The sequence below is a fragment of the Artemia sp. Qi Xiang Cuo genome, chromosome 4, assembly GCF_049724085.1.
Source record: "Artemia sp. Qi Xiang Cuo chromosome 4, ASM4972408v1, whole genome shotgun sequence".
NCBI classification, from domain to species: domain Eukaryota; kingdom Metazoa; phylum Arthropoda; class Branchiopoda; order Anostraca; family Artemiidae; genus Artemia; species Artemia sp. Qi Xiang Cuo.
This window is the reverse complement of record NC_142797.1, coordinates 23536482-23552035: the sequence shown is the minus strand read 5'-3', so window position 1 is coordinate 23552035 and position 15554 is coordinate 23536482. Positions and strand designations below refer to the sequence as shown.

At 37.1% G+C, this 15554-nt stretch overlaps 1 protein-coding gene across 1 annotated transcript in view; it reads left to right on the top strand.

The window, feature by feature from the left end:
- Positions 1–15554, top strand: part of LOC148952907 (uncharacterized) — a 121248-nt gene that overhangs the window by 29267 nt on the left and 76427 nt on the right. Inside the window, exons 6-7 of the mRNA XM_089087820.1 lie at positions 5156–5714; positions 5903–6317. Of these exons, the coding sequence (XP_088943946.1) occupies positions 5156–5714; positions 5903–6317 (974 nt within the window). The remainder of the gene's footprint in view (positions 1–5155; positions 5715–5902; positions 6318–15554) is intronic.

Genomic DNA, 15554 nt, shown 5'->3' with positions numbered 1-15554 from the left:
AGTAGACCCCGAAGCCGCGCCAAAAATTGGCGGCGCGCCGCCGAGCTTGCCTCCGCGTGCTGACGCCGCCGCTGAGTCGCTCGGCGGCGGCGTCACTAATACGCCGCCGTTTTTTTCTGTTTTTTTCGTATCGATATTGACCACCGGGCTTCGACCGTCATCCCGGCTCATCTGTTTCTTAAAGATAAATACTGTCATCTTGGGCTCACCATGTATATCGGTTCATAGGAAGGAGAAGAAGAAATTTTTCTTGAAACAAAAATTCTACCTTCCACTTTAAAATTCTGTTTATTTTTCTTTCTGATTTTTTGGATGAAAAGAGGTAGGTAAAAGAGCATTAGGCAATTCAGGATGTTGTCATAGGCAGCGCAATCGAGATGTGTAAGTAAAGAACAATGTTGGCACAATGTATTATTTTTTTTTTTTTTTTTTTTTTTTCCATACCAGGGCAATTCGTATCGAAGGAGTTGTAGTATAAACTTCAAAAATGGCTCATTCGATTGGAAATTCGAATAACTAGTGCCCTTTTTAATAGTCGAAAGTGATTGGAAGGCAGCTAACACCCCTTCCACGCCCACCCTTTCCCCAAACACATCCAATCAAAATTTTAAGATAGCCATTTTGTTCAGAGTAACTGATTTCCAAAGAGAAAATATGTTTTTTGAGGAGGTTACTCCCCCACAACCCTTAGGGCAAGGGTTTTGTATTTATGCCCTGGAGGTATATAAGAACGATGTTGGCACAATGTATTATTTATCATTTTTTCCTTTAGACCAGGGCACTTCATATCGAAGAAGTTGTCGTAGAAACTTCGAAAAGGGCTCATTCAATTAGAGATTGGAGTGGCTTGTGCCCTTTTTAATAGTCGAAAATGATTGGAAGGCAACTAACACCCCTTACACGGCCACCAATTCCCGAAACACATAAAATCAAAATCTTGAGATAGCCATATTGTTTAACGTAGTTGACAGTTCGGGAAATTAGGTCTTAGAGGATGACAACCACCCTCACAGCCCTTAGGGTAAGGGTTGAAATTTATGCCCTGGGAGCATATACGGTATTTATAGAACGCGTTGTCGTAGAAACTCAAAAAGGGATCATTAGTTTGGAAGTCGAAAAGCCTAGTGCCCTTTTTAATAATCGAAAGTGATTGGAAGGCTTGACATTTTTATAGTAGAGATCGATGTGGGTATAATGTATCATTTTTCGTTGTTGTTATTGTTTAGACCAGGGCACTTCGTATCGAAGGATTTGTTGCAGGAACCTCGAAATGGGCTCATTTGATTGAAAATATAAAGGGTCGATGCCCTTTTAAATAGTCGAAAGTGATTGAAGGGCAACTAATCCCCCCCCCACGCCCACCCTCCCATTTGACTTTATGTTTAAAAAGTAAGTGCTGCCTTAAGATTAAATCAAAATGCACTATGTTTATGCTAATTCCCAATAAGGCATCTCAGCAGTATCCCAAGAACGACTTAGGGTATTATGTTCAAACTTTCAGGGCTTCTTCTGCTCTTAAAATTTTACCAAACCAAAATAGCGTAATTGTGTCCAAGCTATCAAAGAAAGAAAACAAATTTTTTTTTGTGAATGTTATCAACTTTTTCATTTCAGGTCAACTAGAGGAGGTATGAAACTAAATTAAACACTATTATTTGTTTCCAGATTTTTATAAGGGTCTATGTTGTTAAATTTTGCTTAAAATTGTTTTCCAGCAAACAAATAGCAGGCCAAACTATAAATTCTTAAAAAAACGAAAAGATTTAAAGTATGATTTTCTTTTTCCCTGTAAAGACTATGTCAATATATAACGAACAGAAATTAATTAAAAAAACTGTTTCCAAAAAATAAGTTTTTTCAAAGAAAAGTAAAGAACTCCATTAAACCAAAAATGAGCAAAATTAAAGTCAAATAATCTACCAAGCGTGAAACTACCACAAATCAGAATCGAAAAATAAATGAAACCCAAAACGAACAGAAATTGCAATAAATAACCGAGTCAAACTCAAAACGAGCAGAAATTAACATATGGTGGGCTCAAAATTCCCTATGCCTTCCCAAGGCCAGAACATAATTTGTACTTTACTGACAAAAAAACAAATGAATGTGCATTGTCATTTTAATATAAATATGCTTATATTTAGTAATAAAAATTTTAATATTTTTTGATTTATTAAATCTATAAAATCGAAAACATTTATGTTTTTTCATAAAAGTTCAATCCTTATTCTGGGCTTGGTAAAGCATAGGGTTTTGAGACCTGTGCCTATTAATATTTGCTTGTTTTGAGCTTGACGCATGTAGTTATTGTTATTTTTTTCGTTTCGGGTTCCAGTTATTTATCGATGCTGATTGGAGGTAGTTTTCTACTTGGTAAGTTATCTAGAGCTAGTATAGAAATATATCTATAGAAATGAACTACATTTTTTTGCACAGTTAGCAGAGCACACTGAAGTTGAAGTAGCCTTAAACTTTGACTTGAAACGTTATATATTGACCACTTCTTTCAGAAAAGAATTTTGGAGGGTTATTCAGTGTTGATAAGAAAAGAGGGTAAAGGTGCAGTTTGGTTCCTCCTGTAGTGTAGTGCGCAGGAGCCCTATTGTGAAGGTTTAGGCTTGTTCTCCCTTATAAAACAACTTATTTCAGCAGATACAAAGAAAAAGCCCATTTGCGGCATTTTGTGGGACCCCAAGGTACAGACCTAGTATCAGATCTCGCAAGTGGCAGCTTACGCTCGTCAAGTTCTGGCTGTACCGGCCACATGTGCCCCAGCTAAACGGCTTCTTAGCACGACAGGACTGATAGTGACTACATTGGCTCCAGGCAGAGTGAACAAACTCACTTTTGTTACATCGTTTGTAACTGTAGTGATATAACCGATGATTTAAAATTGTTGGTGTTGTTAAGCCTTGGTATCTGACTTGTTTACAGTGTTTGTTCGATGTTGTTATTTTTTTTTTTTTTTCAATTCCTTTTCGTATGTATTTGATGAACAAGAGATTTTTGAACTTCAAACTTTGAAAGTTATACACGCATTAGCCGAAATCATTAATGAAAAGGAAATGACTAAACACGGGATTTTATAGGAACAATGCGATGTTAAACATAAACACAACATAGGTTTCCCTGGGTCTAGTGGGTAAAAATGAGAATTCTACTTGGTCTGATCGACAGTGAACATAAACACTTTCCGCACGGCCCAAAATATTCCTGTTTTGTCACATTGTTCTTGTATGTTTTTAGCCAACCATTTAAAAATCCTTACTAAAATCGAGGTTGAACGTGCTTGGTGAAGTGGAATTTTTATTATTATTTTTAATCAAAAAATCGGCGCGCCGTGGCGCGCCGCCGGTCTAAAATCGCCGGCACGCCGCCAAAAAAAATTTCGGCGCGCCTGGCGGCGCGCCGCCGCCGGTACTGAATCACACATTCGCCGCCGTCATTTCGGCGTGGCGCGGCTTCGGGTACTAGTTGAAAGGAAATCGCTGGAAGTACGAATAAGGGGAAATAAGATATCTGGAGGGTAAACAATTTTTTCTGAGTCTCTCAATCCTTCTTTAGATCTCTAAAGGACAATTAAACGGTAAAAATCGGGGAATATAATCAGTTGGTAATTAATAAGACCCTGGAGAATAGAGTCAAGCATCCTGCTAAGGCTATTGACGATAACTTTAGAGGGGTAGGTTTAGAGGAGTTGGTCAATTGGTTTACCACTCAAAGTCCTCCAATATCAATTTTTCCGTGTGTTTTTAACACTTTTTTTGAAGTAGGATCCAGGAGTTTTACGAATTTCTTTTTTTGGTAATTTCCATGGTTTACTAGCGTCATCCAATTTATCATTTCTGCAAAAATTTAGTTTATTTCTGATTGGTGTCCTTTTTCGTTGATTGATGTAGGGTTTGTCAATGGAGAACTTTTTAAATTTGTTTCCGGGAAAGATTTTAAATATTGATCATTTAATTTTTTCTTATAAAAGTAGAAATGCTAATATAAATATGCTGCATCACTATTTAAACGAGGTTTGAATGAGAAACTCAAAAGGTCCTTCTTCAAAAGTGAGAACCACAGTAGACAGAATATAGCAGTATGATCATTCTCTATCTCTCCCATTATAAAAACCCGGACAGGGGTGCGAGTGGAAAGAAACAGGCTAAACAAGCTAAGGCAGAAAGAAGTGGGAGGAGATTTTTGTTCACGATGACCAGAAATGATCTGCGATAAGCTTACTGGTATATTCAGAAACAGGCTAAACAAGCTAAGGCAGAAAGAAGTGGGAGGAGCTTTTTGTTCACGATGACCAGAAATGATCTGCGATAAGCTTACTGTCAATAAACTGTGGTGAGAACGGAGACCCTTTAGCTTATATCTTCCTCTGATTACCATGTTTTGTGACACACTAACAACGCTGCACATGCTAAACTGAAAAAAACGGTCAATAACGCTCAGGACTTTTCCAACTATAAAATTCAGTAGTATTAAATTTATCACACTCAATCGTAAGATATATTTTTATTTTCTATCAAATGAAAGAAAAAAGTGTTTATGCTTACCAATGGGTTTTTCCTTTTTAGTCATGAGAGAGAAATAGAGATGTGTGGCGGTAGTATTTGAAATTTAAAGGCTTTTTACCCCTGGTTTAGATGTAGGCTCTATTTAAAAGTTTGCTTAGGATATCTTACTTTTTCAACTGTGCATGATGGACTGACTATTGATGGGGAAACAAAAATGGAACGGTAAAATTCTACTTCAGCTACTTTTGACTATCTTGGAAAGGGGTTGGGTTGGGAAAATGAAACTTTCTGGGATGGGTCTACAGGCTAAAGTATGTCCCGTGAAGGTATTTTGAAGTACCTACCTCCACTCCCTCTCCCTCTAGAGGGTCCTGACCTTTGATGTAGGCTACTTTAAAAATCTATGAGTTATTGAAATAAAACCTTGCAGAATAGATCTTCTGCTTAAATGAAGTACAACAGAATTGTTGGTCAATGTATTCCAAATCATATTTCGACTTATTTTAGGAGTCGCTCTCCTAAAGTAAGGCAAGCCAAAGCTCGTGCTAAGTTTTGGCTGAGATTATGGCGCGATTGCGAGAGGCCTAGGTCAGGTGTAGTGTTTGAGCAGTTCCGCAACACGAAAAAAAACTTATAATAAGTCTGTAAGTGATCTTAAAGCTGCCGAAGCCGAACTTGCTTCCCAAGAAGCAGCAAATAATCCTGTATCTATGTGGAAGTCTTTTAGACAGTCTAAACCAGTGACAAACCCTGCTAGTAACATACCTGAGGAGCAGTGGGTAAAACATTATAGTGAAGTTTTTGGGATTAAACATGCCCAACTAACAACCGAAAGTGATAGTGAGCTCTCACGAGCTTTTGCGTCCCTCTTGAGCCAACGGAACTATTTTACCGTCTCAATAGGCGAAGTGCTCCAGGTTATTAAGCAGCTGAGAAAGGGCAAGGCTCCCGGGCACGACGGAATTGTGACTGAACACCTCCGCTGTGGCTCACCTCTGCTCATTGAGCACTTGACGCTGCTATATCAAATGTGCCTTGACTCTGGTGCAGTCCCTAGGTTGTTTGCCCTAGGTATTGTGTCTAACGTCTTGAAGAAGGGAAAAAATCGTAACCTATGCTCTAGCTATAGGCCTATAACAGTTTCTAGTACATTAAGCAAAGTGTTAGAGAGACTTCTGTTACCTGAGCTGTTACGAAAGTGTAAAATTGACAATCGACACCCGGGTTCCGTCGCCACCTCGGTTGTGCATTTGCACATCGCCTTCTTACGCGTATAGTATCAAAAGCTCAGAATCAATCACGGACTCTTTTAATTTGTGCAGTAGATGTGTCCGCGGCGTTCGATTCGGTAATTCATTCAAAGTTAATTTTGAACCTGCTGCACCAAGGTGTGAACCCACATGTAGCGGCCGTCCTATGGCACTGGTATTCGAGTAGCCTTATCCGTGTTAAGTTGAGTAGTGAACTCCTGTCGAAACCGATTAAGCTTCACCGGGGACTGCGTCAAGGGTCGGTTTTAAGCCCTGTACTCTTCAATTCACTAACCTCGTCGGTAACAAAAAAGATTAACGGTGGTTTTAACACTGAATGTATGGATGTGAGCCTACTGTGCTACGCAGACGACATATTACTGGTGAGCACATCGCTTTGTAACCTTCAAGCTAATATCGATCTCCTAAGTCGAGGTTATACTAATATTGGTCTGGTTATTAACCCTGCTAAAACAGAATTTCTTGTATTTGAACCCCCGCGTGCGCCGCCTGAAGTTGCCCGTCGCGAGGCTACCCGTGTTACCGTTGCAGGGCAAGTAGTACTTCCAAGCCGCAAGTTGAAGTACCTAGTGTATCACATATGGAAGCGACCTCCAGAAGCTCGCGTGCTCTTTTTGTTGACCAGGTTCTGTCGGGTTTTCGGTCTGGGTATGCTAAACTTGCAGCCCTGAAGTTTAAATTTAATAAGCATATCCTTGCTAGGTTGTATCGTGCCGTCGCTCTTCCCTTTGCTCACTACATCTCACCCGTTTGGCATTGGCTATCGAATTCGGATATGTTGCGAATCCGTTCAGGCTTTTGCAAATATTTAAAGTTTCTGCTTGGTCTGCCACTTTACCTCCGTAACACTGGTCTGCTAGAAAAGTATCATATACCTGATCCTGTTGAGTTCATGCCGAATTTTGAAAAACAAGCTCTCGTGAAACACAGGGCACTATTATTTGATTTCCCAGCGACTTTCTTGCTTGATAGTTGAAGTGTGATTTGTTTGTATTTAGTAGATTATTATGTTCGGTTGATTTGTTTTCGTATTTATTTTCTCTTTTCTTTTGTTTTGCTCCGCTTCTTCATGCTTTTTTTTATAGCGGGTTTGTAATAAATTATTATTATTATTATTATTTTTGAGTTTCAAATAAAGTGAATACACCATTCAATGCCTTTTTATGCTGATTACGAATATAATAAGCATTTCTATTGGAAATGAATTTCTGCCCCCCCCTCTATATAGGCTATACCCAACCTAACCTAACTCTGAATTGACATATATAGGGGGGGGGGAATTCATTTCCGATAGAAATGCTTATTATGTTCATAATCAGCATAAAAAAAGGCATCAAATGGTGTATTCACTTTAGTCCTAACTCAATAATATGATTTGGTATATATTGACTGAATTGTTTTCAGCTCCACCACTTTGCTCAATCCCAATTTATAAGGTTTTAAAGATATACAAGTAGGCTACATTTCCTAAATTTTGGAAATAAAACATTGATATGGCTTAAAATTATGCAACAACTAACGAGAAAACAAAAATTAAATTCAAGTTTTAAAATGTAAACATAAATGATGAAAATAGTAGAACTTGACACCCTCTGATTGGCTGTAATAAAAAATCCTCAACATTGAGTTCTAGAGTCTAGAACTCAATATCTAGCCAAGCACCTTGTTTAGCCTGTCTAGCTAAGCACCAAATTTTACTTGTGTATGGTTGTTGCCTAGACATTGAATTCTGGCTAGACATGGGATTATAGCTGGACATGCTTGTGAATGTTGCTTTAGGCTATGTTGAAAAGCTAACAATAATTGATGAATAATGGTTGAAAAACAGGTAAAAATAAGAAAAACAAGGAAATATGATTCATTGATACTAGTGAATAAAGTAAGAATTCCACCATTTTTTGGTTAATTTCTTTATAGAGCCTAAGCCTAGACCAATATAAAACCATTAAAGAAGGGTAGTGTTGTGTGATAATTTTATTAGCTATTATATTGGTATTTTTACTTTCAATATTTAATATATCAATATTGATCTTTAAATTCAGTTTTATTCATGGATTTAAGAACTTTTTGTGATGAAAATCGTAAAGAAAGAGCATTTTTCATATTTTTTCTTTAAACTTTGAATTAAAAAAAAAAAGAAAAAAAAAATCAAACTTTGACTATGTAAATGCATAACTCAAAACCCCAAATTGAAATTACTCTGGACAAAGAAAAAAAAATAAACTATTCACTGTTTATGGCTATTTAAAAACAACAAAACATCAATGATTGCCTCTGAGAGTTGGCTCAGTCTTTCAGTAATTAACTAAACAGCCTTAGAACACACTCATAGAAGGGACACTGGTGGCTGCGACAGACCTTAATTCAATGACAACCTCATATTGGTATTTTTGACACTCCATAGAAAGATTTGTTATAAGCATTCTACACAGTATTTGAAAATTCCTATCACAATATAGTAATGCAAATCTACTCTCCTCTCCCACCAGCCAAAAAAAACACTAACTTATATTACTCTCTTTTCCTGTCAACATAAACATATCATGCACACACATTTTTTTCTCATTATAACCCTAACAAAGTCATACAACACATTATTCTATCTTATACATTGCAAAAAATAACACAAATTATAGTCATCACTCTCCCCCCCCCCCAAAAAAAAACAAACAAACAATGTGCTACTCTCATTTCTTTATCACTTCAGTATCATATGTACAAACCAGGAGGATTGTCTGTTTTAAAATTGTCTGCCAGATCCCTGGGAACTGAAGGGTATCACCTTCAAAAAATTTACTTCTCAAATCAGAGAGCAACTGACACCCAGTCAGAACATGTGCCACATCCTAACTCCTGTATTGCATCTGGGGCAAGAGTAATTAGTTTCTGAGGCAACCCTTTTTCTTTTGAAAACTTTTTTCTATTGTTAATGGTAGACAATTTGCTTGAATCTGAAACCATGTCCTTAATATCTTGGTCAGTGAATCTAATTTAAAATGGTATCAAAAACCAAAAACCTCTTTAACTTCAGCATAAAACTTCAATATCTCTGATCTTCTTAAGCAGCATTCACAAGCATGTCTAGCTAGAATACCCTGGTCTAGACACATGTCAAGCCAGAATTCAATGTCTAGGCAATAACCATTCACAAGTAAAATTCAGCACTTAGCTAGACATGCTAGACAAGGCACTTGGCTAGGATTTTCAATTACAGCCAATCTTGGGCCTATAGATCCCTACAGAAAATCTCCAGAGCTATGATAGATTTGGCTACAGGCAAAGCATGTCTTGCATTGACTACTAAAACTTTGTTGTGTAACCCCCACATACTGGCTTTATTCTGTTGTGGCTGAATCAAAGTGACTATCACAGGATTTGCATCTACCAACACAGATTCAGCAACCATCAAGGCCAAAACCATTCCTCTTCCAATTTTACTCACAACTTTAGGAAGATTGTCAGGAGAAATATACCACTACTACTACAAACAACTGCTCACTGCTGCACCAAGCTACCCAAGAGCTGCACAAGCTCCTTCATCCCAATTCACAGAAAGCCTCCCTCTTTAATCCCTCCCATGAAGTTCCAGTTTCCTTTAACTCTTTCCTTAAGACACCAAGCCACCCCCTTTTGGAAATAAGACAACAAACCTCACTGATTATATTATCCAGGTTGCAGCAGTAGCTAGCAACCTAGTAAGAGATGATCACGTCCAATGTTAAGAAATATAAAAACCCCTATCTCCTAAAAAAAGAGTCAGATCAAAACAAAAAGTACACCATTAGAACCGCCTTGTCCAAAACCTCTATAAAGGAAACTTGCCACCCTTTGGCTTGAATAACAAAGAAAATATATTGGCTTGAAAATCAAGAAAACTGACTTTAACCACGTTATTCTCGACAAACAGGATATTTTTTCTTTCTGCTTTTTCTTTCTCCTCAGCTAGCTGGGCACTGGAAAATCATAGAGAGCTGTATAATAGCTCATTTTAAAGGAAATTGCCATATCTAGTCACTTTTGTAATTAAAAATAAAATACTTTTTAGAGTAGAATCAATTTTGTCTAAAAAATTGCATTTTTGATGTATTTTCATACTGCAGTCTTTTCAAAGATATTTGAATTTTGAAGCATTATAAACCAAAGACTGGCAGGATCAATAGAAGATACTAGGTTGTGTAGGAGTGCTGCAATTGATGTTGAAAACAACTGCTCACTGCAGCACCAAGACACCCAAGAGCTACACAAGCTCCTTCATCCCAATTTATAGAAAGCCTTCCTCTTTACTCCCTCCCATGAAGTTCCAGTTTCCTTTAACTCTTTCCTTAAGACACCAAGCCACCCCTTTTTGAAATAACCTGCTTTTTGTTTGGCCCTACATGGTTGGCCACAAGGATGATCTTTAACAAGTTGTTATCCTTCATCTGCTTTGACATGTTCACAGTTTATATAATATATCAGTAAGTTTACCGCAGATGATTTCTGGCTCTTCATTCTTGGTGCAAACAAAAAGCTCCTCCCACTTATTTCTGCACTTATTGGTGAGCTGGCCAAGTGGTTTTGTCAGTACTTGTTCCATAGGTGATTATTCTTTGTCTACCCATCAAAAGATCTAATGCCACTTATGTTTATACCTGTTTATATGTTCTCTGGAGCACTCACACCTTGGTCCAGGTTTTTATAATGGATGAGATAGGGAAAGATCATACTGCTAATTATATAAACTGTGGACATGTCCTAGCTATTTTAGTCTTTATCTCATTACAGCCTTAGAAGGTGGGATTGAACTACATTTTTTGTACAGCTTACTGTTTGGGATACAATCAGTCAGTGGTTACCCAAAACAATCCATTGACTCTCAAAACATCCAGCCAATTCTCCTGTATTTCAGAGTGCCCACACTTCAGAGACATACTTGACCACTGTCATCACTGTAACATCCAATATTCTAATTTTGGTTTTCAGACTTATCTTCCTATTCTTCCAAACTTTTTTCAACAGTGAAATAATGCCCCTTGGCATTGGCTATTCTACTTTTAAAATTTTAATGGCATTCAATAACAATACTTCTTTACTAAGAATACCCAATAACAATAGTTCTTTACTAATAATTAATTAAAAAAAAACTTTTTCCACAAAATAAGTTTTTCAAAGAAAAGTAAAGAGCTCCATTAAACAAAAAATGAGCAAAAATAAAATCAAATAATCTACCAAGTGTGAAATTACCACAAAAAAATACAAGTGAATGTGCATTGTCAGTTTAATATACATATACTGATATTTAGTAATCAAAATGTTTATATTATTTGATTTATTAAAGTTATAAAAGTAAAAACATTTATATTTTTTTCAGTAAAGTGCAAATTATGTTCTGGCCTTGGGAAGGTATAGGGGTTTTGCGCCCAACTTATGTTAATTTCTGCTCGTTTTGTAGTTTCATGCTTGGTAGATTATTTGATTTTATTTTTTCTCATTTTTTGTTTAATGGAGTTCTTTACTTTTCTTTGAAAACTTATTAAACACAAATAGTAGTGTTTAATTTAGTTTCATACCTCCTCTAGTTGACCTGAAATGGAAAACTCAATACCATTTGTAAAAAAATCTGTTTACTTTCTTTGATAGCTTGGTTACATAGCTTGGTGCTATTTTGATTTTGTTAAATTTTAAAAGCAGAAGCAGCCCCAAAAGTCTGAACATGATACCCTCAGTCATTCTTGGGATACTGCTGAGATGCCTTATTGGTAATTAGCATTAACACAGTGGATTTTGATTTAATCTTATGACAGTATTAAGTTTTTAAACATAAAGTCAAATGGGAGGGGGATTAGTGTCCCTCCAGTCATTTATGACTTAAAAAGGGCATCAGCCCTTTCTATTTTCAATCAAATGAGCCCTTTTCAAAGTTCCTATGACAACTCCTTTGGTACAAAGTGCCCTGTGTGGCACTTTGTACCACAACCTCCTTCCACAAACTCCTTTGGTACAAGTGAAAGTGTTGTCTATGACAACACTTTCAATAAAAACCAACACTTTCAATGGATATCACAAAATTTTGATTGGATGTTTTTGGGGAAATGGTGGGCATGAGAGGGCGGTTAGTTGCCCTTCAATCACTTTTGACTATTGTAAGGGCACTAGCCCTTTCAATTTTCAATTGAATGAGCCCTTTTTTTGTTTTACAACATCACTTTCTATAAAAATCTTACATGCTCCCAGGGCATAACTTACAACCCTTGCCCTGAGGGTTGTGGGGGATGGGTTGTCATCCTTAAAGACCTAATTTCCAAAACTTTCAAATATGTTGAATACAATTGCTATCTAAAAATTTTGATTGGATATGTTTGGGGAAAAGGTGGGCATGAGAGGGAGCTTAGTTTCCCTCAAATCACTTTTGCCTGTTAAAAAGGGCACTAGCCATTTGAATTTTGAATTGAATGAGCCTTTTTTGAAGTTTCTACAACAATGCCTTCTATAAAAACCTTATATGCCCCCAGGGCATAACTTAAAACCCTTGCCCTGAGAGTTGTGGGGGAGTTTCCTCCTCAAAAACATATTTTCTATCTGGAAATCAACTACTCTGAACAAAATGGCTATCTCAAAATTTTGATTGGATGCGTTTGGGGGAATGATGGGCTTGGGGGGGGCCTAGTTGCCTCCCCCCCCCCAATAACTTTTGACTATTAAAAAGGACACTAGCCACTCCAATTTCTAATTGAATGAGCCATTTTTGAAGTTTCTATGACAACTCCTTCAATATAAAGTGCCCAGGTATGGAGAAAGAAAAAAAAAATAATACATTGTGCCCGCATTGTTCTTTACTTAGGCAGCACTATCACGCTGCCTATGATACTGCCTAGGTAAGTGAAGCTATCCAATTGATCAATCTTCTCATTAGCCAACATCACTTCTTCAACTTCACTTACTCTTAATCTTAGCAACTTAGTCTTCTTAAGATTAATTTTCAAGCCTTTTTTTGCACAATGAAAATTCACTTATTTTGCCAACATTTTCATCTAATAGGCTCAAATCATCAGCATAATCTATGTCTAGGAAATTTTTACTCCCCCAATTGATTCTGTGTACTCCAATTGCTTTTGCTATGCCCCTCAGGACAGAGTTCATAAAAATATCCATGTAAATGGAATACAAACTAACTGCTAAACTCCTGATTAAATGCAAAACCAGCTACTAACCTCACTTCTTACCTTAGGTGCAGTAATATCATTCTTGTACATGCATTCATCACTGTAATATATTTACCTGGTATACAATACAAATTGTACCTTCACTAAAGCTTTTCCACCTGTGACTTAGGAGACATCTACATTTTCTTGAAACTTGGATCTAGGTGTGATAAGACCAAGGGTTAACAACCTAGAAGACATTTTATCTAGCTAAGCCTTTTGTAGGTTCTCAGCCACATTTGAGCATCCACCCTCACTAAATATAGTTTGAGCAGGCTATGTATCAGTATGTATGAGTCAAGGGATTGAATGCATCATTCCTCTTCTTCTTGGCATTTTTTTCTGTTAAATCTTTTTGGTTTGACTTTCACCATTAGATAACAGAAAAAGCCAAAAACAGAAAAAAATCCCACTATTGTTTTGATATTGATATTTGGTTGGATATATCAATATTGAATATTGCCCAACATTAGAGGGGGGATAGGAAAACTTCTAGGGTTTAAAATCAAACAGTAGCTTTGGATGGGCTGTTCCAGAATGGGACAGAACAGACTGAAGAAATATTGGCACTTGCCTGGTACAATGGTGGACCTGTAGCTTCCTAGTTTGTCCTCTTGTGGTAATTTAGAGGGACAGGGAGAAAGAATAACTTAATAGATCAATCAACATGGTGATGGGGTGTAAACATTGCTAAGCTTCATGCCAAGCATGGTGATGGCTAATGTGCTGCAGGGTGACCTTGGAGGAGTGGCACCCATTAAGAAAATTATAATCTAGTAAATGATGCAGCAATTGCACTGAATTCTGATTAATGGACAATTCATCTTTATTTGATCTGTTTTGATGGATGTGTTCAGGCTGAAAACCCTCTTCCTAGCTAATTTATCTACTATGGGTTGCATCCCTGTAGTGGCATAATGAGTTGGAGGTAATAAGCTTGAGACAGTTTGTGCAGTATGTTGACTCTTGTTGATAGAAGAGCATTGCCAAGTGCTGAAAACAATGTTGTGACCAAGATGGGCCCAGGACTATGCAAAGCCTCCATTCAACTAGAGGTCCCATGGACTTCTTGCTGTCTGGTTTGAAGCTGGCTTAAACACTTCTATGTAGACTTGATAAGATGTGATTGTCCTCATCCTTCATTGGTTCTGGGACCATTGCTTTTCCTAAGGAAAAAAATAATAACAATGATTTAAAGAATATAGAAATTGCAACTTGGGATGATGCAACATTAAAATATAACTATTTTATTGACATTTTGACTGACAAACTCAGATGCTTCAAACTAGACTTAGGCCTACTAGTTTCAGAAATTTATATCCCAGGTGTTTACAGAGCTGAAACTTGGCCTGCAACTGCTGTAGGTGTCCAGTACTGTCTCAACACTCTTCAACCCAAGTGGCTCTAGACAATCAAGGGAGTCCAATGGACAAACTTAGTCAGCAATGACCAGCTATAAAGCATGACTTCCCAGTCATCTTTTTCAATTGCCTGCTAACACTCTGGCTCGGATTCTTTACAAGTTTGGATCAACTAGTAGAGGCTGGAAGCATCCAAGAGGAAGACCCAAGTTTCAGCAAAGTGATAGTCTTGGGAATTCGCTGAACCAAGCTGGAATTTTTCTGTCTGATGCAGAGGCCCTTGCTGCAGACCACCCCACATGGAGAAGGCTGACAACACTCAACACCACCCTAGCATGAGGATTAAGTAAGTAAGGAGGAAAAATTAAACTATGTAATAAAGAATTTATTTACACATACCAGAAAGATGGGGCTCATAGACAGGGAGTAGGGCTCATGATAAGTAAGGAAGCTGCTAAGTCTTGTTTAGGCTGGGAAGGTATTAATAATAGAATACTAATTGCTCTTTTTATGATTAAGAAGTTTAGAGTATCAGTTATAGTAGTAAATGCCCATGTAAAACCAACTGATAGAGATAGTAATGACTCAGATTAATTTTAAATGCAGCTATAGGAACAAATAGACAGGGTCCCAGTCTATGTAGAAATATGGTGTTTTGTTAGGAGATTTTAATGCCCAGGCCAGTAGAAATAGATATGGATGATATCCAAGCCTAGGCAAATTTGCTGTAGAAAAATAAAACAGTATTGGCTACATACTGCTGCAATTTTGTAGGTACAAAAATCTAGTTATAACCAATACCATATTTAGTCATAAAATGGCCCATTGGTATTCATGTGATCATAAGATAGCAAACCTTATTGATTATATTATTGTAAACCAAAGACTGGCAGGATCAATACAAGATACAATGTAAAGATCACCATCTAATAGTGTCAAGGGTTAATTTAAAGCTAAAATCTAGGAAGGGTAACTGCCTTCCTGGAAGCTATGAAGTTGGTAGACTCCAGGATGAGAATTTGAGAGAAACTTTGAAACTGAAGAGTTTCAAATTCGACAGTTTTGAAGTTGGCTGGAATAATTTTAGGAAAATAACTTCTGAAGTTGCTGAAGATGTCTCAGGGAAGAAAGTTAAGCATGCAGCTAGGAATATTAGTTAACATGCTGTGAATTAGAAGAAGAAGAAGAACATATTTATTATGTTTGATAAAGAATCTACAACAACAG